At 41.8% G+C, this 24,227-nt stretch overlaps 1 protein-coding gene across 3 annotated transcripts in view; it reads right to left on the reverse strand.

Annotated features, from left to right (window-relative positions):
* Positions 1 to 2,837: 2,837 nt before the first annotated feature.
* The window catches only part of LOC138761791 (SPATS2-like protein), a 165,751-nt gene continuing 144,361 nt past the window's right edge, over positions 2,838 to 24,227 (reverse strand). For all 3 annotated transcript variants that reach the window (XM_069934526.1, XM_069934525.1, XM_069934524.1), the window contains one exon: positions 2,838 to 3,560. In XM_069934526.1, the coding sequence (XP_069790627.1) occupies positions 3,159 to 3,560 (402 nt within the window). In that variant the 3' untranslated portion in view covers positions 2,838 to 3,158. The remainder of the gene's footprint in view (positions 3,561 to 24,227) is intronic.

Raw genomic sequence — 24,227 nt, forward strand, 5'->3', positions numbered from 1 at the left:
ACATCTCCCCTAAACACTCCTCTCACCTTAAACAAATGTCCTCTTTACCCCAGGAAAAAGGTGCAGTCTATCCACACTATCGATGTCTTTCATTATCTTGTAGACCTCTATTAAGTCACCTCTCATTCTTTGATTAAGAAGAAAAAACCCTAACTCATAAGACAAGTTCTCAAATTCTGGCAACATCCTGGTAAACCTCCTCCGCACACTCTTCAAAGCTTCCCCATCCTTCCTGTAATGAGGCAACCAGAACTGAACCCAATATTCCAAGTGTGGTCCAACCAGTGTTTTATAGAGCTTGTGGATAAACTATCCTTACTGGGAGTCAACACCCCTCTCCGCAACTGGATTCTGGACTTCCTGAAGGAAGGACCACAGCCAGCCTGGGTTGGCAGCAAAACGTCGAGCCCCATCACACTGAGCCCTGGTGTACCTCAGGGATGTGTGTTCAGCTCACTATTGTTCATGCTGCTGACTCATGACTGAATCATCATATTTGTAGATGGTGCAACAGTCATCAGCATCAATGAGGAGTGAGGAGGTTCCAAGACTAAAAATGGTGTGAGAGGAACAAATTGGTTCTCAACATAGAGATGATTGTGGACTTCGGGATGAAAGTCGACCATTCTCCACTACACATCAACGGTTCTGTCACAGAGAAAGTGGAGAGCACGTAGTTCCTTAGGTTGTGTAGAAGGCACAACTTATCCTGAACTCAGAACACCCCTTCAATAGTCTACGCTTCCTGCCCCCATCTTGATAACCTTTTATAGAAGTACAACCGCTGCATCATTACGTGGTATGGTAACTGCAAAGAGTCAGACCAGAAGACTATGTAGAGGATCATTAAAACAGCTGAGAGGATTCTCTTTCCTTTTTGGGCAACATTTACTGGGAGTTTTGACTAAATAGAGCTCAAAGAATTATAGAAGACCTTTTCTATCCAGTGCACAGTATCTTCAACCCACTGTCATTAAGAAGGTACAAGAGCATTAAAATCTGGGAAGTTGCTTCTTAATACAGGTTGGTAAACTGATGAAGGGTTTTCTGTAATGGTAAATTATCCAAATATTTATATATATTTATTTTGATTATTTATGTGATCTTTATGTACTGTGTATTGGGTGTTTTTGAATGTGCACCATGGAGTGGGGAGACACTTCTGTTGGATTGCACATCTATAATCAGATGATAATAAACTTGAACATTACCTCAGGGTCAATGATGGCTAATGACTTCACGGCTTCCTTTTCCGGCAAGGATTTTGCCTGACTGCACACCTCTGGCCTACCTTTCCCCACAAGCAACCGAGGGGGAATGGCTGCACGAGCATGGAATTATTTCAGAACTCCATGAGAGGAGTGAGCAGCTCTGGAACGGCCATGAATTTTAACCTAATCTTTTGGCAGTAGCAGGGGGTGATATTACTCACTGCTGACTTCAAATGAAGTTGCCTGGATGCTGCAGCAATTTCCACATTCAGATCTCCTCTTAGATTGTGATGCTGAAGGAAATCTATTCACAGGAACCTCTGGCCTCCCACAATAGTGATAGTGTTAATATGGCTAATCATATGGACAAACTCTCAACTACAAGAAACTAGGATCAAAAAAGCATAATATTTTCGACATATTATGAGGTAGGAAATCAAGATTGGATGATCCACAATGTTAAAATGGAACCTGAAATATTAATCAATAAATCCTTTACAAATTAAACATATAAATTCCATTATATTTCTGTGAATTCTCAGCTGCATGGATTAATTGGTTTTTATATAATTCATAATTAAGGTTAGGTACAGAAATATAAGCACACTTAAAATTCATACCACAAAGCATAATAGTTCATAGCAAGGATAGATTACAAGTTCATCAAGTTCTCATCAGATCACTCATTTCTGGGGACTAAATTGGTAATTCAAAAAGGAGAGTTTTGTGGAGGAGCTGTGAAACATTGGCATGAACATCAACATCTCAGTGCATTTTTATACTCTAGAATTTGCTGTCAGGCTTACAGTATAAAGGCATAAAAAGAAATGGGGAACAGGAACATAAGTAAGAGATAGTTCATTCATTATTGTATTAAATGGTGTTGAAAGCTCAAAGACACAAACGGTCGACTCCTGCTCTACTTTTTCATGCTTCAATGACAGCCAGATCTGCCAGCTTCACAGTTCTTACAGCCATAAAATCTGAGCAAGAAGATTTCCCTGAAGAAATTTTCTTTTTGTATTTATCAGGCTTTGTTTCATATTGATGCTGGCCATCCATATCATAGAGCAACTTACGTTCCGATTCAATGCACATAATCTCAATACCTTCAAGTCAGTAGCTAACATTGCAGTCTTCACGATGCTATTGTAGATGTATTGTAGATGCTGTGATGTGTGGAAGTGTAAATAAAAAGGTCTGTTTATCCCTTGCCGTACCCTTTATAACAGGCATAGCGCAGAACTATTATTCTCATCTCTGAAATCTTTGCAATTACCTAAAGGATGTGCACATTATCAAACAATGTTCTCAATAGATATTTATTTGAACAACGCAATTACCAGAGTGCTTGGTCTTTGCATTTTTTATCAAGTTTCAAAGGAGAATGGGTTGATGAGATATTTTACCAACTGCTCAATGAATCAGCTTCGTTGTCCTGGTTCAAGAATGGCCTGTTAGATATTATTAAGAATAAATCTAGTGAAATGATTATTTTGTTAAAGATCCAATATTTATCAAAGGAAGATGCTTAAAACCTAATTTGTTGCTTCACAAACAGCATTATCTTCAAAAGAGATAACATAGCATCATCTATTCTTCAGGAACGGACTGGACATTAAATCATTGAGGTTTTATGATTTTATTTATTGATATACAGCCCTTTTACGCTCTAACTCACAACACATGACCCCCACTTCCATCCCCCAACAAGTCGGCCTAAAGGAAAGCCTCTTGTCAGACCATCAATGATATCAGTAAAATAGTTCACCTTCAATGTTTCAACATTATAATTTCTAGCAACGTTAAAAAGTTTGCTTTAGAAATGCAAAATGTAACTAATTTCAACAAAAAAAATGCTAATTTTCATTTCCAATTTAATGATCAAAATTGTATGAAGGCAAGTCACAAAAGAACTTGCACTAGAAAAAATGGAATTCAATTAAATTAGGCTACTACAGTCATTCCATTAGGTATGGCTAATACTTTGGTCTCAACAGATGTCTCTTGTTTTATCGGATATGACCTATACTGAGAAACTCGGTTGCTGAGGACTGCAGACACAGTGGTATTTAGTTCAGGGGGTCTCGATTGCGAGTTGATTTTAGTTGGAGAAACAGTACCATTTGAATCTGGTGTTAGCAGCTTGCCTGCATCACGAGTTGGTCCCTGATGCCCAGATTTTCTGTTCTGGGGCTGGCTTTCATGGCCTTCCCGTGGATGCCCCTTTTTGCTTCGATTCCTACCATCATCAGATTTTCCAGGAAAACTGCTTCCGCTGAGTCTTTGACCTTGTGCTCGAGGATAGAAGCCTCGTCTTTGATTAAATGGACCATTACGTTGGTTATTCTTTAAGAATGAGAGAAAAACAGGCACAGTAATCAATGCAAAATTAAAAGGCAAACAGGTTTCTTATTCAATTGGCAAAATTGGCACAAATGGTTCATAAGGGTATAAAACAAAATGAATCGTCTGGTGTGAATTTGTGAAACTATTAGGTCTGATTAGCTTTGGGTGGAAAGTGGGCATTCCTATTGGAACCTGATGAAACTGGGACCTTTTAATATGCTTGTTTTTATACAGAATAATAAGCCTGCTGAAGTGTTTTGAAAGATTGGTATTGAAGCATATCAGCTCCTGTCTGAGCGATGACAAGGATAAGTTCCTGTTTACCTATCATACCAACAGGTCGACGGTGAATGCTATCTCAGTGGCTGTACAGAAAGCCCTGGAACTCCTGGACAGTAAGGATGCATTCACCAGGATGCTCTTTATCGATTACAGTTCGGCATCAACATCATCATCCCCTCAAAACTGATCAGCAAACTGCAGTATCTGGGGCTCAACACCCCACTTCATAAGTGGATCATGGGTTGCCTCACCTCCAGACCACAATCAGTGCGGATTGGCAAGAACATCTCCTCCACAATCTCCATCAGTACCAGAGTATCACAGGGCTATGTTTGTAGCCCCCTGCTCTACTCACTGCATGGCTCAGTACAACAATAGCACAGTCTACAAATTTGATGACGATACCATGGTAGTGGATTGCATAAAGAAAGATGATGAGTCAGCATGTGAGAGATAAGTAAAACTGATATAAAAATATGAAGATGAGGAAACTAGTATAGATATATGTGTAATAAAAAAAGCCAGTATGAATAAGATAACGATAGATAATAGATAATAGAATGTAGGAGTAAAGTTAGTTTGGATAAGATAAGGGTCTTCTAGCCTTAGACAGAATTAGCAAGTTCTGCATATAAGAAGATTGTGGCCCTGAGAGTCGGGAAGGTGTGAATTAAAACAAAGGCAGGTTTGTGAATAAGGACAAAGACATGATGGGACACCGAATACCCCCTGGTCCTCCAAGTTCACAGAAACAGCAGGTAGGCAGACAGGATTGCCTAATGCCAAACTCATCCAGGAGGCAGAAGAATGTAAGGGGGAGGGTACTTCTATACTGAAATCAACTGTATAAAAGTTGGGTGAGCCCCAGTGTGTGTGTGTATTCCCAGGGTAAGGGGAAGCACCCAACTTTGCATTGTTGTACAATAAATGTTCTTTGTTCTCAATTTTTGTCTCGAGCAAATTCTGTGAAGGTACTTCTGTTTCTCACAAATGGGGGCTCGTCCGGGATCCCACTCCCTCCACTGACAGAGTGCCCGACGACGAGGGTAGGTGCACCCCAGCTGATTCAGCTGGACTCACGGACGACGGGTGACTGGTCAGTGGATGAAGCGAGTGATATCCGAGAAGAGGCATTGAGAACAAATGACGGGAGGACATTAAGGAAGCGCGCTAGGAATAGCTACTGGATCCCGGTAAGAGGAATTTTACTTACCTGTTAGTATGGGAGGTGTGAGTAGCAAGGGAAATAGTCCTAAGGAAGGACGGGACAATCAGGTAACTAAGCAAAGTCCGTTAGGATTAATGCTATCTGATTGGGTTGCGGGAAAAACCCGTGGGAAAGACGAACAGACCATGGTCAGGTATTGCTGTCTGGAATGGGTTAAAAGTCCGATAAAAGGGAGTTCGGTATATTGGCCAAAGTTCGGATCCGAGGATGACTGGATGTGTCAGGCATTGAACATCTGGCTCTATCAAAACCAAAGAGATAATATTGAGAGCAGGGAATATGCAGCCTGCTGGCTCAGTGAATCGGCTGATCAGCTGGTTTTGAATGAAAAGGAATGTAAGGACAAGAAGGATGAGGAACCTTTTGTCCCTGAAACACAGGGATGGGATGTGTTACATTCCCTTCCTCCACCTTATGCTCCTCCTATGCCGGCTCCTATCTTTACCCTCTCTCCTATGCTCTACCCTTCAGCACCTTCCCCTCCTCCCCCACAGCTAAAGAAAGGAGAAGAAAGTAGGGGTGGTATGATGACCTGTTCACAAAGTACTAGATTACCACCTCAATTGACAAGAGAGGGAGGAGACTTTGATTCAAAACAGTGTGAGACCCTCCGGGAGGGAAGGGCAGAACCTTTTGATTCATTTCCTGGAGAGTAGGAATCTAGACATTATAAAGGAGAGGATAAGCCAGAAATTAACTGGATGAGACCTTTACGGGAAGTTCCCATGGGAGGGGGTCTCGGTTTTGTAAATGTGCCCCTGACTAGTACGGAGGTGTGTAATTTTAAGAGAGAATGCCCAATAAACAGAAAGGAAAGGCTAAGATTTTGATGCAGGCAGTCAAGGAAGTCGTGGAGGGACAGCAAGGAAAGGGTAGGGGCTGTGTGCCAGCTCCTGGACATTGGGAGGAGCTCCGGGAGTGGGAGAGTAGAGACCAGAGCAGGGGCAAGGGTAGAGGGGAATTCTGGGGACGATGACTGTTCCCGGGACCTCGTGGTAATCCCGGTAGGAATTGGGAAACAGAAGCATTAGTTTGCTACCATTGTAAAAGGAGGGACATTTTAAGAGAGAATGCCCAATGCGAGCCAGGGAGACGCGATCTTACGCACTGATGTGTTGGAATATAGGGGTTAATTAATCATAGAAAATATGTAGAATATATGCTTATGTACTATTCAGTTTGTATACATGAATCCAGTACTATGTAACAATTTAATATTTACCTCATGGTGAAGGGAAAGAGTAATGTAAGTAAGGGGCAGCCACAGTATGTAGCAAAGTTGGCTGATTCCAGTAGGTTTAGAATTGCCTGCTCCCCAAATACAAAAGAGAGGATATGTATGAAACAATTTAGTAAGAAGGTTAAGGCAAAAAGAAGGTGTTGATTAGCACAAACAAAAAAGAATCTGACAGAGACTGTCAGAAACAAAGAGAATGGAATCAGTAAGAAGCTAAGACAGAAGGAGGTGTTTAGTAGAACAGAAGAATATGGCCAGATGAGAACAAAGAAATAATTAGAAATATCTGGTTATGAATTGATTTCTGATCAAAACAACAGGATATTCTGACCTTGAGGATTAAGATGGGAGCTCTACGCCCCAGATAACTGCAGAGCAGGAAATTACTTGTGATAAATCTTATGCAAAAAATCTAGCAAAGAAAGCCAACTTTTGTTCTGTATAAGGTTGAGGTATATAAACTATAGAGACTGGACAGTAGAGGTCAGTCTTGGGGAATAGCTGACTGTGCAGGTGACCTATGAACTAACGACTGAACCAGAGCTCTGTTAAGCTTTATTCTTATGCTGTGTAATAAACTGATTCTCCTATCACTTCATTTAACGAACACGCTGGACTCAGACGACACATAGACTAAATTAAGGGTAGGTGTAAGGTAAAACATCATGAGATGGGAATGTGTAAGGAGTTACCCTGTGCGGGGCTGTAACAAGATGTGAATGCATCCTTGTACTTACAAGATAAGAGAGACATTGATGGATTGAGAGGCAGGAAGCTAGCAGGGAAAGGATAGCAACAGTTTTAGTCATTGGACAAGTAATGATATGATGATGTTCTAAGCACGTATCCAAGGGTATAAAAAATCACCATTTTGCTGATAACGGCAGAATGCATTCTCCGACTAACATTGTTAGTCGCAAGTGTTACAATCCGGTAATAAAGAACAAAGAACCCTGATTTCGACTCAGTCTGGTGTTTGTCTCACTCATTCATGAACAAAGCAGACCTAACAATTTGGTGACCCCGACGTGATGGGTGAGTGAACACTGGACGACGGTTTCTGTTTTTTCTGACAATCATCTCAGCCGGCTGATAAAAAGGTCCAGAGAAGCCTGTTTTAACAAAATTCTCTTTTTTTTTTAAAATCTTTATGATTGTCAGTAAGAACTGGAGATCGGACAAATTAGACGACCACAATTGAAGGTCGCATGCCAGGATTGTAACACGTAAGTGATTACAGACAAGATAAAAGTCCTTAAGGTGTTTGAATGACATTTATTAAGTGCTTCGCAAGAAACTACTAGAGTTTAAAAGTCTTTATTGTGTCGTTGCAAAGTCCAACAGAGTGAGAAGGTGGTCTATAAACAATTGAGGACCTGAGTTTTCTGCCCTAAACTGGTTATTAAGAGGAGAAATCTCCCACGTGAAGGTTGGGCTTTGAAAGAAAACAAAGGTTCAGGCTTATTGGCCTCAATTGTATCTGAGAGACTGACTTATAAATGTCCGGTAGGTATGATAATGTCTGTACACTTGAGAAGTTAAGAATTTATTTCCCCAATTCGCCGTGGTGGAATACCACAGCAGACACTAGAGACCTTGAGACAACAAAAAAAGTACTCAGGGACGCCTGCCTGGTGAACAAGAACGACGACAGAAGGCTGCGACAGCTGTGTCCGGATCAGGTAGGAGATATTAATGAAAAAGTTGATAAACTCCTAAGAGACACCCGGTTTATTCGAAATACTTTTGATAAGTTAAATGAGGGTATTCCCAACATCACCAAGGAGATAAAGTTACGTAAATTCATAGATTGGTACAGGGAAACAGGACAAAAGTATAGCCCAAATATTTGGTTTTCTAGTTGTAATTTAACTTTCAGACCCCTTTGGGAAAACAGAGAGTGGAAAACGAGCAATCAGAGTATACAGGACAGTCTGAAGTCAATTGGAAGTCAATTGTTCCTTTAAAAGATATTAGTCATCCAGCTTGCAAGGAGACATTTTTAAAAGCAATTTTCGTTGACATAGATCCCCTAAACGGACAAAAACCTAAATTAAAACAGGCATTAGAAAGCGGTCCTGCAGCTATGGCTGTACAGTTGCCTGCTAAGACTTTTGACCAAGTTATTAAGGAAATTAATCAGGAATTAGAGGAGCGAAATACCAGTAATGCGGCATTGGAAAAACAAAAAATGCTCTGAAAATGTGTAGACCGCTGGAGGAAGAGGGGTTGGTTACCCGGGGGCACTGAGATGTTCCTGACAGGTGAGGGAAACAAAATTTTAAAACGTAGAGGCTTAGATAAGCTGGAAGAAACAAAACACAGAAGGGAAAGGAAAAGTGCCTGTTTCCAGTTTCCAGCCACGAAGTGTCCGGGTTTGCTCTCTCCCTCCCTCCTTTCACCCTCCCCCCTCTCTCTTCTCTCCCCCTCTCTCTCTTCTCCCCCCCCTCCCCAGGTTGGGCAGGGCAGAGAAATACAATTTGGTTTTAATTTTGTGCCCACAATTCCAGCTCCGCATCAAATGGGATCCTGTTTTATCCTCTCTCCCTCCCTCTTTCCCGCACCCCCACCATTGCGGGATCAGGGCAGACATTGTGGGCTGACGTGTAGCTCACTCGAGGTGGGAGGGAAGGAAGGAGTGATAGTTCCCAGTGGTGGGAGACCCAATCTGATCCAGACCAGTGATCACAGGATGAGAACCTTTTAAAACCTTTGAAACGAAAGTGTTAATCTGAAGACTTTTCTCCCAGTGGGGCCAGTGCAAGGCATTTTCTCTCTCTATCTCTTGTGCTCTGTGTATCTGCCTCTCTATCTCTTTCTCTCGCTATGCTCTCTCTCTCTCTCTCTCTCTCTCATAGTCTCTGGATGTATGTGATGTCATGTATGTACTCTGACAATAAATCATTTATAAGTGAGTCTTATACAATTATACAAACGGGACACAGAACACAAAATCTTTAATCGCGAGTCAGCAAAAAAGAGGGTGAGAGACAAGGAGATGCAGTACCGCGATGTCCTAGCTATATTCGAAGAATTTGGTCTCCCTGATAACCCACCTATTATGGCCCCTGTAGAAATAGCTTGTAGACCCCCGCCCTATGCATATGTGGAGTCACAAGGTGCCCCTGGCACCCCAGATGGGATACTGGAGTCACGTCCCTTATATCCAGATATTGAGACACTGGGGTGTGACAAGAACCTCGGGAATAGGGACACATCAGACGAGGTACAGGCCCCTTTAATAAAAATAGAAGGGGGAGTAATAGATGTGGAGACCCTTCTGGAGTCCAAGAAAATAGAAAAGGAGTTAGAGATACAGAAATGGAACATGAAAAAGGTTCAGGATAACATTAAAAACTTAAACAGAGATATTAATGTGCTGGGGCAGATCAGTGAGGATCAAAAAGAATTAATGGTAGGTGTATTGAAGGAAGTGGAAAAGATAACTACAACACTGTCAGGAGAAATTAAAGCTGAAGGAATGGTAATAGGAGTAAAGGACGAAAAGTGTAGTACAGATGAGGAAACGAGATACGATCCACCATGGGAGGAAAGTAAAAGGAAAAGACTCGGGAGGGAGAAAAATAGACATGCCTACCTGGACATAGTTAGGACAAAAGAGAAAGATGTGAAACAACTAAACTATGGCCGAAAAGATTATCTTAGAGATGAACGTGACCAATATACCTTTGACCCTGAGACATTGGAAGCTGATAGGGACAGTGACAGTGACGAAGAAGAGTCAGAACAAGGTGGGATAAATAAATGCATGCCAAGAGTAAAGAAGGAGCAGAAATCCCCAAAATTGAGATATCAATGCCCATTACTGATCACGGGACGGGGAACTCAAAAATATGTACCCTGGTCACGAATGGACTTAGAGAGTTTAATGAAAAAACTACCTCCGTTGAGTAATGGGGCTAGTCCATGGATTTCTTGATTTGAGCGAGAAACCTGCCAAGAACAATTAGCACTCGCAGATGTCAGAACTATCATGATAAAATTAAAGGCAGAAGGGGCCCTGAAGCAAATAGAGAGAATTGTAAGAAGCAGTAAATTGGGGGATGAAATAGAATTTAACCCACTTCGGAATAAATTTTGGGAAGCACTTAGAGAAACATTTCCTACACCCTATAGTTTGGATGCCTTGGTAACCCTTCAACTAAAGGAAGGAGAGACTGCACACGAGTATTTCACTCGAGCATGGGACTTATGGGAAACAGGGACTGGAGAAAGACCCGACCACAGCCCCTTAGGAAGGGCTCACTTTCGTAATGGGATAATAAACGGACTACCTGCTACGGTTCAAGCAAAATTAAGGGACATTGTGGGATTAGAGACAATGTCAGAGGATTTGTGGAAAAGACACCTGACACATGCAATCAAACGACATCGTCAATCAGAGCATGCTAAGTCAGAAAGTGCGTCCCAGAAGGAGGTGGACAAGACAACCGATAAATTGGTGAGAGCCATAGAACATATAGGGGTTAAATTAGTGGCCCAACAGATAGTCCCACAGGTCATGGGGCCAGTGATAAATCCGGGACCCCAAGTAAGAAATGGTTGGGAAAGACAGCTAGGTACAATGTATAGAGGGGAACATGCAGTATGCTGGTACTGCCAAAATCCTGGACACTACCAGCGGAACTGTCCGGAGGCTGGGAGAGCAAGGGGAAAAAGATTACCCTCTATTAGAGGCTATCGAGGAAGAGGAGGAAACTTAAGAGGACAAGCAAGGGGTAGGGGTGGACACATTGATGGGCCCCAGAGAATCGGGGGGTGGCAGAGTGATCAACAAGTCCAGGCACCTCAGTGTAATGACTATATTGAGGAAGGTGCTGAATTTGATTATTGAAGGTGCCCTGGAGAATCAAAAATCACGCCTCCCTGGGAGCCACCAAAAATTTGGGGGACGGTAAATGGAGAAAAAATTGAATTTATGGTTGACACAGGGGCAGCAGTTACGACAGTGATTAAAAAACCCCCAGGGAGCACATTTTCGGGCAAAACATTATCTACAATAGGATTCTCCGGGATAAGGGAAACACAGCCCTATACAGATAACATCGACATGACATTTGGACGACAAAGGGTTAAAACGCCTGTCCTGGTTGTGCCAAGTTGCCCCATTAATTTATTAGCAAGGGACATTCTTACCAAACTAGGAATAACCATACAATGTTCTGAGAAGGGCCTTCGGTTAACATACCCAGGGGATACAATAAGAAGGGGAGGACAGTTTATAGTAATGACCCCATCTAACGCTTCAGAAGACTCTGTGGAGGTTAGTATTTTCTGGAGTCGGCTACTGTATGATGAACCAGGCCCAGGGCTGATTAAACAGTTTTTTGAGTGGAGGGCCAGTATTCCTCGGTATGGGGATTACCATTATCCACTAGATCCTATGCATGTTACATTAAACTACACCATCCACCCGGACCAGGAATATGAGGAGAGGTGGGACTCTCTAAAAGAAGGGAAGACAGAAACGATACATTGTCCATTTATCTTTGTAGGTAAGGAGGGAATAGCTGCTATGGTTGTCATGACAGAAGAACAAATGGAGTGGTTCTGCTTAGGAGTAGAAAGTGTGCCTCATGTGACCTTGGGTATTGCCAAAGATCATCACGCTCGACAGCTGGGTCCGATGGTAAAGGAAGCGATAGGGTGTGAATACAGGCAGACAGAAATCCCGGGATATTCCACCTCGGAGGGAGGAAAATTTGTCAGACTGAATATTGAAGATGGGAATGTGTAAGGAGTTACCCTGTGCGGGGCTGTAACAAGATGTGAATGCATCCTTGTACTTACAAGATAAGAGAGACATTGATGGATTGAGAGGCAGGAAGCTAGCAGGGAAAGGATAGCAACAGTTTTAGTCATTGGACAAGTAATGATATGATGATGTTCTAAGCACATATCCAAGGGTATAAAAAATCACCATTTTGCTGATAACGGCAGAATGCATTCTCCGACTAACATTGTTAGTCGCAAGTGTTACAATCCGGTAATAAAGAACAAAGAACCCTGATTTCGACTCAGTCTGGTGTTTGTCTCACTCATTCATGAACAAAGCAGACCTAACATAGGGTAAAGCCAGAGTCCGACAGATGGAAGCAGATTATGAATAGGGGGGGTCACAGTTCTCAGTCAATACACACCGTGGGGCTGCACGGAGAACCATTGGTAAATTTAAGCATAGGACCCCACAGAGACAAGATGGTATTTTTAGTTGATTCCGGGGCAGCCGGGTCTAGTATTTTACATCAACCCAAGGGTGTTAGGATAGAAGCGACAGTGATAGTTTCGGGAGTAGGAGGAAGAGATTTTATGGTCCCTGTATTAAGGGATGTAAGAATACAAATGGGAGAAAAGATAATAACAAAGGATATTTTACTAGTTCCCCAAGCTGGAGTTTGTTTGTTAGGACGAGATTTACAGGACCAATTGGCTATCGGCACCAGACCACAGGAAAAATCGGGTATCGGGGTTCAATTGTATGTATTAAGCAAGGAAGATCGAGAACTAATAAATCCTGGAGTATGGGCAGAAAGAGGCAATAGAGGAGTGTTAGATATTCCTCCCCTGCAAGTTACTCTAAAAGATCCTGAGCAAGTAATTAGACGAAAGCAGTATCCAATTCTGATGGCTGGCCGAAAGGGGCTGCAGCCAGTAATTGACCAGTTGGTGAAAGATGGTATACTCGAACCTTGTATGTCACCTTTTAATACCCCAATTTTACCTGTCCAAAAACCAGACGGTTCCTATCGATTAGTGGAAGACTTGAGAGAGCTGAACAAAATTATTCTCATCCGTCACCCGGTTGTACCTAATCCCTATACAATAATGGGTAAAATCGATCCCCATAGTAAATGGTTTAGTGTGATTGACCTCAAAGATGCTTTCTGGACCTGTCCGTTAGCAACAGAGAGCAGAGACATGTTTGCCTTTGAATGGGAAAATCCTTTTACTGGACGCAAGAATCAATACCGGTGGACGGTCCTTCCCCAGGGCTTTACAGAATCATCAAATTTATTCGGCCAGGTCTTAGAACAAATATTAGATGAGACTCCTCGGAGAGAGAATTGTCCGTTGATACAATATGTTGATGATTTGTTAATTACGGGAAAAACGTACGAATTAGTTAAACAGTATACTGTTGAACTTTTGAATTTTCTGGAGAATAAAGGTCTCAGGGTGAGCGAATCCAAATTACAATTTGTTCAATCAGAAGTTAAATACTTAGGTCATCTGGTAAGTCAGGGAACTAGGAAAATAAATCCAGAGAGGATACGTGGTATTCTACACATCCCACCTCCCAAGAATGCCCAATAACTTAGGAAATTCCTTGGTTTAGTGGAATACTGTAGAATCTGGATTGAAAATTATTCTAGCCTGGTCAGATTTCTCTATGATAAACTAACGATTCTAGGGGGTGAAGCTGTTGTCTGGACAGAGGAAGAGATTAAAGATTTTAACTTGGTGAAACAGCGCCTTATTAGTGCCCCAGTGTTGGCTTTACCCAACCTAAATAAGCCATTTGACCTATATACCAATGCGAAAGGAGGTGTAGCCACCGGAGTACTAACACAAGAGAGGGCAGGCTGTAGACAGCCAGTTGCTTTTCTGTCAAAAGTTTTAGACCCTGTTTGTCGTGGTTGGCCAGAGTGTGTGCCATCGTAGCCACTGCTATTTTAGTTGAGGAAGGACGAAAGATTACGTTTGGTGCCCCGATGATAGTTCACACCCCTCACACAGTCCGCAATATTCTCTTCCAACGTGCTGGAAGGTGGCTCGCAGACTCTAGAATTTAAAAATATGAAGCGATCCTAATGGATAGGGATGATTTGACCCTGATTACGAATAAACACATTCCAGCAGCTTTCTTGGTTTCTCCAAATTCTGACAATACCATAAATGAGTTAGAGCATGTATGTTTAGAGGTAATAGATTTACAGACCAAAATTAGAGAGGATTTAAGCGATGAACCTTTACAGGAGGGTGAAAGGTGGTTTATTGATGGATCTTCCCGTTGCATTGATGGCACTCGCTATAGCGGGTATAGTGTGGTGGATGGGAAAGAAGGAGTGGTGATTGAAGCCAGTCGCCTTCCCGGTCATTGGTCAGCACAATCTTGTGAATTATATGCCCTCTGTAGAGCTCTCCAGGGTCTAGAGAACAAGATGGGCATGATCTACACAGACTCAAAGTACGCTTTTGGTGTAGTGCACACCTTTGGGAAGATTTGGAAAGAGCGGGGAATGATAACTGGAAAAGGACAAAAGTTGATCCATGAAAACTTAACTGTCCAATCTCTAGATGCTCTTACATTACCTGAGGAAATAGCTGTAGTTCATGTACGAAGCCATCAAAGTGGTGACAGTCCTGAAGCACAGGGGAACAGACAGGCAGATGCAGCTGCCAAACAGGCTGCGCTCACGGAGAAAATAGACGTGCAGCTGTTACTGCCCACCCCTGGAGTATCCTATTCATTCTATTAAACCTGGTGATTGGGAATATGTAAAAGCATGGCAAGATCACCAACTAAAATCTGTCTGGGATGGCCCCTATTGTGTACTTTTGATTACAGACACTGCCGTGCGAACAAAAGGGATGGAGCCACATCCAATGAATTAAACGAGCTGCTGAACCACAGACTAACGACATTGATAATCCACCCTCCACCTGGAGTGCAGTCCTTCATCCTTCTGATCTGAAAGTTACACTACGCCGGGAAAAAGTGCTGTAATGTTGTTTTTACCATTTGCTGTTTTGTTTACTTATTGGTTCCCAATTTTTGGGAAATCACCAAATTGCTCACAATGTATTAAGTCCTCCTGGAATAGGGGCAGCAGAGGTGACAATTATTTACCTTTAGAATATAGACAGGGCACAGATATAAAGTATAGTCATAGTGGGGTATGAGTTAATATAGGATCCCAACATGGACCAGGGGAACAGAACGGCTCTAGAGGAGTAGATTTGATTTGTATTTTGGCCTCTACAGGTATTAAAAAGAGGAGTTTTAAAGGGATAGCACAAAGGAGATGGTGGGACAATGACAGACAGAATGTTAGTCAGGATTGTACATGTAGCAGAAATAGAGTGAATACATATGCTAATGTTCACAGACAGGCTGCAACTCACAGGTTCAGTGATACTTATGCTAATGTTCGCAGACAAGCTGCAACACACAGGTTAAGTGACAAGAAACACCCCTCCCCAACTCGGTCTCCTGTAAATCATCCTTTGGGTCATACAGACATTCTGAATGTTAAGAACCACCACTGTAAGGGGAGTTCCAGTTGTAAACGACGTAAGCTGCTCCAGAACACCACAGCTGCTTGGCATTTAAATCGTTTAATCAGACTCCAGCCTTGGAGATCATCACCGAACAGACAGTGATGGCCCTGAATTTATGGGCTGAAGAAAGACGACAGATACGAGCCACAGTTCAACAAAACCGCCTGACTCTCGATTACTCGTTGGCTGCTGAAGGCAATGTTTGTGAAAGACAGGTTAATGACAATGCTCACAACGGTCAGGCGGTTAAAGACACTTCTTCAGGAGTTCGAAAATATTCCCATGCCCAGGTTCAGACTTGGCAACCTTGGTCCGGTGTGGGATGGACTAGACTTTTTATTGGTAACTGGAGTCTGATACCCACAGCCCTTATAGCAGCTGGACTCGCTATTCTGGCCATTATGGTGCTCCCCTGCCTAAAGACTTGTGTGCAGTATTTAATTCAACGGATCCCTCGTCAGAACACTATAACCCAAAGGATGTATGTTTCCCTAATTCTGTCTGATGATGCTGAGACTGCAGTTCGTTTACTGACCAGCTGGGAAAAAGACCAAGTTTACAAGTAAAACATTCTAGTTGAGAAGTCACGAAGCGTAGCTAAAAGAAAAGTGAGGATTGTGAGATAAGTAAAACTGATATAAAAATATGAAGATGAGGAAACTAGTGTAGATATATGTGTAATAAATAAAGCCAGTATGAATAAGATAAGGATAGATAATAGAATGTATGAGTAAGATAAGGGTCTTCTAGCCTTAGACAGAATTAGCAAGCCCTGAGATCCAGGAAGGTGTGAATTAGTACAAAGGCAGGTTTGTGAATAAGGACAATGACATGATGGGACCGACAGGATACCCCCTGGTCCTCCAAGTTCACAGAAACAGCAGGTAGGCAGACAGGATTGCCTAATGCCAAACTCATCCAGGAGGCAGAAGAATGTAAGGGGGAGGGTACTTCTATACTGAAATCAACTGTATAAAAGTTGGGTGAGCCCCAGTGTGTGTGTGTATTCCCAGGGTAAGGGGAAACACCCAACTTTGCATTGTTGTACAATAAATGTTCTTTGTTCTCAATTTTTGTCTCGAGCAAATTCTGTGAAGGTACTTCTGTTTCTCACAAGCATAAGGAGGAAGATCGAAAACTTGGCTGAATGGTGCACCAACCTTGCACTCAATGTCAACAAAGGAGCTGATTGTTGACTTCAGGAAGAGAAAGCCAGAGGTATACAATCCAGTAATCATTGGGGGATCAGAGGTGGAGAGGGTGAGAAAATTTCAGTTCTTGGGATTCACTATCTCGGAGATTCTTTCCTGGTATCGTGAAGAACGTGCATCAGTGCCTCAGGAGTTTGTGGAGGTTTGGTTTGACACCAGAAACCCTGGCAAATTTCTATAGATGTGTGATGGAAAATGTACTGACTGGCTGAATCACGGTCTGGTTTGGGAACACCAATACCCCTGAAGGTTTAGCCTTGCAAAAGGTGGTGGACACAGCCTAGGACATCACAAGCAAAACCCTACCCACTGTTGAGAACATCTACAAGGAATGCTGCTGTTGGAGAACAGTAGCAATCATCAAGGATCCATACTACCCTGCACCTGCTCTAATCTTGCTGCTGCCATCAGGATAGAGGTATAGGTGCCACAAGACTCACACCACCAGGTTCAGGAACAGTTGCTATCCCTCCACCATCAGACTCCTCAACAACAAACTCAATCAGGGAGTCAATTCAAGACTCTTACTTGTGCACTTATTTGATTTTTAAAAATTCTCTCTATTGCAGTCACTTGGTTTACATTTGTTATCCATTAACAGTGCTACAAAATAATACAATTATAGAATAAAATATATCGTAAGGGGTAAGGTTAGATTTTGGGGGGGGGGGTGGGGGTTAGGTATTAGTTTAGGTACACTTCACAAACAGACATCTCAGTAACATTTCACAAAAGACATCTCATTTGTAATGCGAGAGTTATGCCTAAGCATAGACTTCATGTCTGTCAGTGTCTTTACAGAAACCATGAAGAGTGCCTATGAAGACTTCACAAGTAGGTGTAAATGGGACTGATGTTGTCAAATTGAAATGGACTATTGTCTTTAAAGGAACGGATGACAAAGGCTCAGAAACTGATACATCTTTTGCTATTAAAACTGGTGCCAGCTTGAAGTCTGAGGTTCTAAGAGGGGTCATGTGCTTTTGCAGAGAGAGAGAGAGAGAGAGAGAGAGAGAGAGATTATGGCAGGAGTTGGAAACTGCAAGTTTTGCAGACCTGTTGCAAGACCCCATTTGAAGATGGGTTTTGAGTTCTATGTTCAGCCTATTCTAAACCCTTGTAGTCAATTACACTATTGGAAGGCTGTGATTGCATTTAAGAGGTGCAGAGGAGATTCACCAGATTGGAGCATTTAGTTCTGAGGAGAGACTGAATAGGGAATATTTGTTACCCTTGGAATAGAGGAAGTTTGGGGGGGGGGGGGGGAGGGAGAGCTGCATACAAAACTATGTCCCTATTTCAGAAACTTCTTGTGATTTTTCTTTTATTGTAATAAAGAAACCAGGGTTCTATAAAAACAGCTATTCTTTATTAGCCAAAGAACTCATGACCATGTGGTGGCATCCATCTTAAATCCAAATGAAGTTGCCACAAACTAGACTATGATTCCCTCTAGTTGTCAGGAGGATCACTAGCATTATCATTACATCCCCTTTCCTTGAGATTTTTAATCTAACAACATACACACTAATACAGTATTCATTTCAATTTAAAGTTCAACACAAATGTAAACATAACATCAGCAGCACACTTTTTAAGTAGGTAGTTCTTTTTCTTTTAGAGATTCAGTCTGTCAGATACTTTGATAATGCGTGTGGATCTTCTTAACACAGGTGCTTGTGCCGGCTCTGCTGGTCCACTACTGTCTAGCACTGGTGATGTTTCCTCTGTTGCTGTGCAGGCTGGATCTTCTGCATTTGTCTTTTCTTGCAGTGTCTCTTGCATTTTCAGCAGGCTCTTTTGATTCCTCCTCAGTATTTGACCATCCTCTGTTCTGACAGTGTAGGATCTTGGATTTACTTCCTCCAGAGCAGTGGCCTTTTTGTCCCAAGTGTTGGAATCTCTCACTCTCACTGTGCCATGTTGTGCCAGTGGTCCTAAGCATCTTGCTGACCTGTCATAATTTGATTTTTGTCTCTATTGCAGATGCATTTGTTTTCATTTGACATCTCTGTTCTTGTTTTGGTCTGCAGAGTAGGGAAATGTGGTGCCTAGTCTAAGTTCCATCAAAAGCTCAGCAGGTGACATGCCATGTTCAAGTGGTGAAGCTCTGTAACTCAATAGAGCTATGTATGGATTTGAGCCACTGTCTAGTGCTTTCTTGAGCAACTGTTTAACTATGTGAATTCCTTTCTCTGTTTTACAGTTTGACTATGGATGCAGAGGACTTGAAGTCTCATGTAAAAATCATAATCTTCTGCAAAGTTCTGGAATTCTCTACAACTGCCACATGGTCCATTGTCACTGTAGACAATTTGAGGAATTCATGTCTTGCAAATATTGATTTCATAGATTTAATCACACAAGCAGCAGACATGTTAGGAAGCAGCAAAATCTCCAGATAGTTCAATAGATAGTCAATAATTAGCAAGTAATTCTTTCCATCCATGTGGAACAGATCAGTCCCAACTTTCTGCCATGGTTCTGCTGGTACATCAGTTATTATTATTGGTTCCTTTGTCTGCTTTGCATGATGTTTCAAACAGGTCTCACAGCTTGAAACCATCCTGTCAATGTCAGCATTTATTCCTGGCCAATAAACAGCAGTTCTGGCCCCCACACCTTGCACTTTACAGCATCTCTTGTCATGGTGCTTGAGAAATGACAATTCTGCTCTGTCTGAGTAGAAGCCAATTGACAACACTCAGCTCAGCTCTAATGTTGTAGTGTGGCTGACATTCACTTCTAGGCCATCCTTCATGCAGTTTCTTGATGACCTTCTGTAGAACTGTGGCTTTTTCTGTTTCAAATGCAATCTTCTTGGATTTCATGTCAGATATGAGAAGAGATTCAGTTATCAGGTTCACGTGGACATCCATTTCTGTCTCTGTGGAACTCTCACTAACAATGCTTCACTTTGCATTGTTACCCTGGATAACGCATCAGCTAATACATTAGGTTTCCCTGGTGTGTACACCCTCTTGAATCTGCATAAGTTTTCACATACTTTGTCACCAAGCAGTGATTCATGTCCATTTGGGACTACCGCAAACCTGAGGTGGGGCTCTTTATCTTTAACTTTTTCTTTGAGTTTACTTGTACCTTTCATGTCGATGCTCTGTCCATTGTAGGGTTTGAACTGTACAGGATTTGCATGGATGTATGACTTTATCTTCATTGCCCTGATATCATGCTCACAGATCGAATTAACCTGTGTCCAGCTTGAAAGAAATATTTGTTCCATTTGTATGTAATGACACAGTCCACTTATCTTGCTCAATTCTGTTCATACTTGGCTGTACAGTGTTTATCAGTTTATAATCTTCCTGGACTACCATCACAACAAAGAGTGCATCACTGAGAGCAGTTTCTTCTACAGTGTTTTATAGTGTGCACGGTTTCACTTCCATTTTGATTCCCAATGGAAAAACATTGCTTTGCATAATGATGCTGCCCTTTGCACTTATTATAAACTTTTCCATAAGATGGGCATTGTTTTGGTGCATGTTGAGTGCCACATTGTTTGAAATTGAATGTCTCTCCATCTTTCGGTTTCCTATATCCACTTTTTGTTTGTGTGTGGACACACAGTGCGGCTACAACTATGCCTTCATTTTGATTGGCTTTTGACTGAACATTTCTGCGTGCTGCAGAACCAATTCACTGGCATGGCACATCTTCACAGCTCCAGCTAAGGTAAGCTCTGTCTTTCACATCAACCTCACTATCATTTTCTTATCAATAATCCCAAACATAAATTGATCACGGATCATTGAATCTTGCAGCAATCCAAAATTGCATGTTCTTGCTTTTAAGTCCATTAAAAAAACATCAAAGCTCTCTCCCTGCAGTTGCTTGCATGAGTGAAACAAGTACTTCTCGAATGTTTCATTTTTCTTTAGTGAACAGCGTTCATCAAACATCTCGATAACCTTGATGAATTTATCCTGGTCTCCTGCCTCAGGAAAAACAAATGTGTTTAAAACCTCTAGTGCTTGATGTACCACCATGGTAAGTAGCAGTGCAATCATCCATACATCTGGTTTGGTATAGTGTCCAATGACTTGTAGGTACAGCATGAATCTTTGTTTGAACAACCTCCAATTGTGGTTGACATTTCCAGTCCAATTTACAGTGTCAGGTCACTTTACGCTTTCCATATCTCTGCTTATAACAAACGATACACACTCCTGGTGTTTCTTCCACTCCTGCTACCGTGTGATGTTTCTTTTATTATAATAAAGAAACTTGGGCTCTTTTAAAACAACTATATTTATTAGTTAAAGAACTCATGACTGTGTGGAGACACCCATCTTGAATCGAACTAAAGCTGCCACAAACTAGTCTCTGACTCTCTCTAGTGGTCAAGGGGATCACTATTACGCTATCATTACAGTTCTAAAGGAGAGTATAGGTTTAGGATGAGGAGTGTTGGAATCTAGGGGTTAAAACATTATGAAAGAAATGATTAATTAATAATTTTATATTGACTGCATGGTTCAGGGAATGTGATGAAGTGGCAATCACAGCATGGAGCAAAGTTGGCTGAGCAAAATGGTCTGCTCCCAAATACAGGGAGAGGAAATGCATAAAACGATTTAGGAGGAATGCTCAACTGAAGGAGGTGGTGAGTAGCACAGGAGACACAGGCCAGACCAGAACAAAAAATGGCCTGCAAGAAACAAAGGGAATGGAAAACCAGTCTAGGAGGAAGATGAAGGCAGGAGGAGGTGTTAAAGAGAACAGCAGAAATTGGCCAGACAGGAACAGAATGGTGATTAGAAATATCTGGGGATGAATTAATTTCTGATCAAAACAACAGGATAGTCTGGCCTGGAGGATTAAGATGGGAGTGTTACACCCCAGATATCTGCAAAACAGGAGATGACTTGTGATAACCCTTATGCAAAAAGATCTAGCAAAGGAAGACAACTTTTGTTCTGTATGATAATGAAATCTAGCAAAGGAAGCCAACTTTTGTTCTGTATGATAAGGTTGATCTATATAAACTGAGCCAACTGGACAATAGGGGTCAGTCTTGGGGAATAGCTCACTGTGCAGGTGACCTATGAACTAACGACTGACCCAGAGCTCTGTTAAGTTTTATTCTTGTGCTGTGTAATAAACTGACTGTTGAACCGAATACCTTCTCCTATCACTTCATTCAAAGAACACGCTGGACTCAGACCACACATAGACTAAATTAAGAGTAAGGTAAAGCCAGAGTCCGACAGGAGTAAGAAGTTCAGAAAGAATCTGGGGTAGAACCGTTTCACCCAGAGAATGGCTGGAATCCAGAAGGTACTGATGGGTGGGAGTAGGCAGGTTCTCTCACAGAATTCAAGAAGATTCTATGGAAGCACAATGCATGGAAGCAATGGACCAAGCACTTGTGAATGGGATTAGCATTGGTAGGTACTTGATAGTTGACATGTGGGCCAAGGGGACTTCTTCTTTGCTGAATAACCATGATTATCTGGCCCCTTATTTCTCTCTCTGCTGTGAAATCCTGTTTGCACAATACATGGTTGTCCAATCTTTGAATAAGGGACCTAGATTTGGTACAGCCTTTGTAAAAGAATCACCAATGCCTTCAGGTCTTTCTTATCCAATGAATATAATACAGTAAAATCTTCATTATCCAGAATTCAAACAACCAGCAGCTTCAAGCAACTGGCAAAAAAAATTCCAGAAAATAAATTGGTAAAAATATGAAGGTTTTAAATTGGCGCCCCCTAGCAGTCAGTTTGCCAAAAGTAACCAGCCTTATCTGGCATCCACCAATCCCCATAAGTACCAGACACTGGAGGTTTTTACTGTAATAATTATTAAAGGCAATGGAATCTGTAGTTGTGCAATCACTGAATCTTATGTTACAAGATTGAGTTTTTATTGACATTTCCTTTATTTGGATTAATTTTAAAAACTAAATAGTGAAAAAGGTGACATTCTGGAAAGACAAGGCCAAATAAGCTAAAAGGCTCTTTTCATTTAAGTTTAGTCTTTAATTTGAGTGACTTCAAATGTATTTTGAGTTCACAAGATCACAAGACAAAGGAACACTAGGCCCATCGAGTTTGTTCTGTAAATCTACACAAAGTTACACTAGTTCCAGTTTCCAGCCTTTTCCCCATATCCCTTGATCTTTAATAGGAGATTGCTTAGAAATTTCTTGATGAAGCTGAGATTGATATCACTCTGGAATTGAAAACTGGTTGAAGGCGAATAATTTTGGGGATTTCTGGGAATCTCTGTGCCTGTCAGAGATCAAAGTCCTGGCTTTTTAAGCTGGGATTTTTGTGGCCTCTACTTCCACAAAGCTCCCAACTCCTCAGATAATGCTCACTGAATTAATCTTCGGCCATAGTTTTTAACCCTATTGAATTATAGCAGTTTTTATTTCCACTTAGATTCACTTGCCTTGATTCTCTGGAACTTTGCAATTTAAAAGGCCAACACTGAACGCCTCTCCAAAATTTGTAATCTATTGCAAATATAATTACAACCTCATGTATGTGCCTGGGCTGCCTTGCCCCTGATAGTAAGGGTCTTGGCCACCTTAGCTTCCCAGACACATGGTCCCTCCAGGCTGCTGAAGTTGATCTTGGACACATATTACAGACTGCTGCTCACTGCTCTATTAGGGAGATCAGACATACTCAAGGTGAGGACATTTCATCTATTTATCTTGCACTTCACAAGAGGATTGCAGGGTTCCCCTCGGTACATGCATTTATGGGCTGAACTCATGTTAATTTTTAGAGACTGACCGGCAGCTTTCTGCCACAGTTGATTGGTTGTGTCGATGGATGGTCTTGATGGCTCCCTTGCACAAAGAATCTCCTCAATAGCTTGCCCAAGGTATCTTTGAACTCCTGGTGTCAGTCCTCCACTACTCCCACCATCATCATTACATACAGTAAAACTCTTGGTATCCAGCATCTATGGGGATTGATTGTTTAGTTGCTTGATCGATTAGTTGCTTGAGACTGCATGCTGAGTGAATGGAGAACTAATGACAAGGAGTGCTAATTTTATACTTTACTCATTTATTTTGTGCAGTTTTTTTTGCCAGTTGCCTGAGGTTGCCGGTTGCTTGAACTCTGGGTAAGAGGGATTTTACTGAATTGTTATCATAGCATCCATTAATTTAGTAGCAACATTCACTCTAGATAGAGGGCTGCAAATGATACATCACTGTAACAGCTTGCTGCAGGGACTTCATTTGCTGAGCTAAATGCTGGAACCTGTGAGAACTTCTAAAATATCAACAGAGTTATTTTTCTTTGGCTTGGCTTCGCGGAAAAAGATTTATTGAGGAGTAATATCCACGTCAGCTGCAGGCTCATTTGTGGCTGACAAGTCCGATGCAGGATAGGCAGACATGGTTGCCGCGGTTGCAAGGT

Source organism: Narcine bancroftii, chromosome 4, assembly GCF_036971445.1.
Source record: "Narcine bancroftii isolate sNarBan1 chromosome 4, sNarBan1.hap1, whole genome shotgun sequence".
NCBI lineage: Eukaryota > Metazoa > Chordata > Chondrichthyes > Torpediniformes > Narcinidae > Narcine > Narcine bancroftii.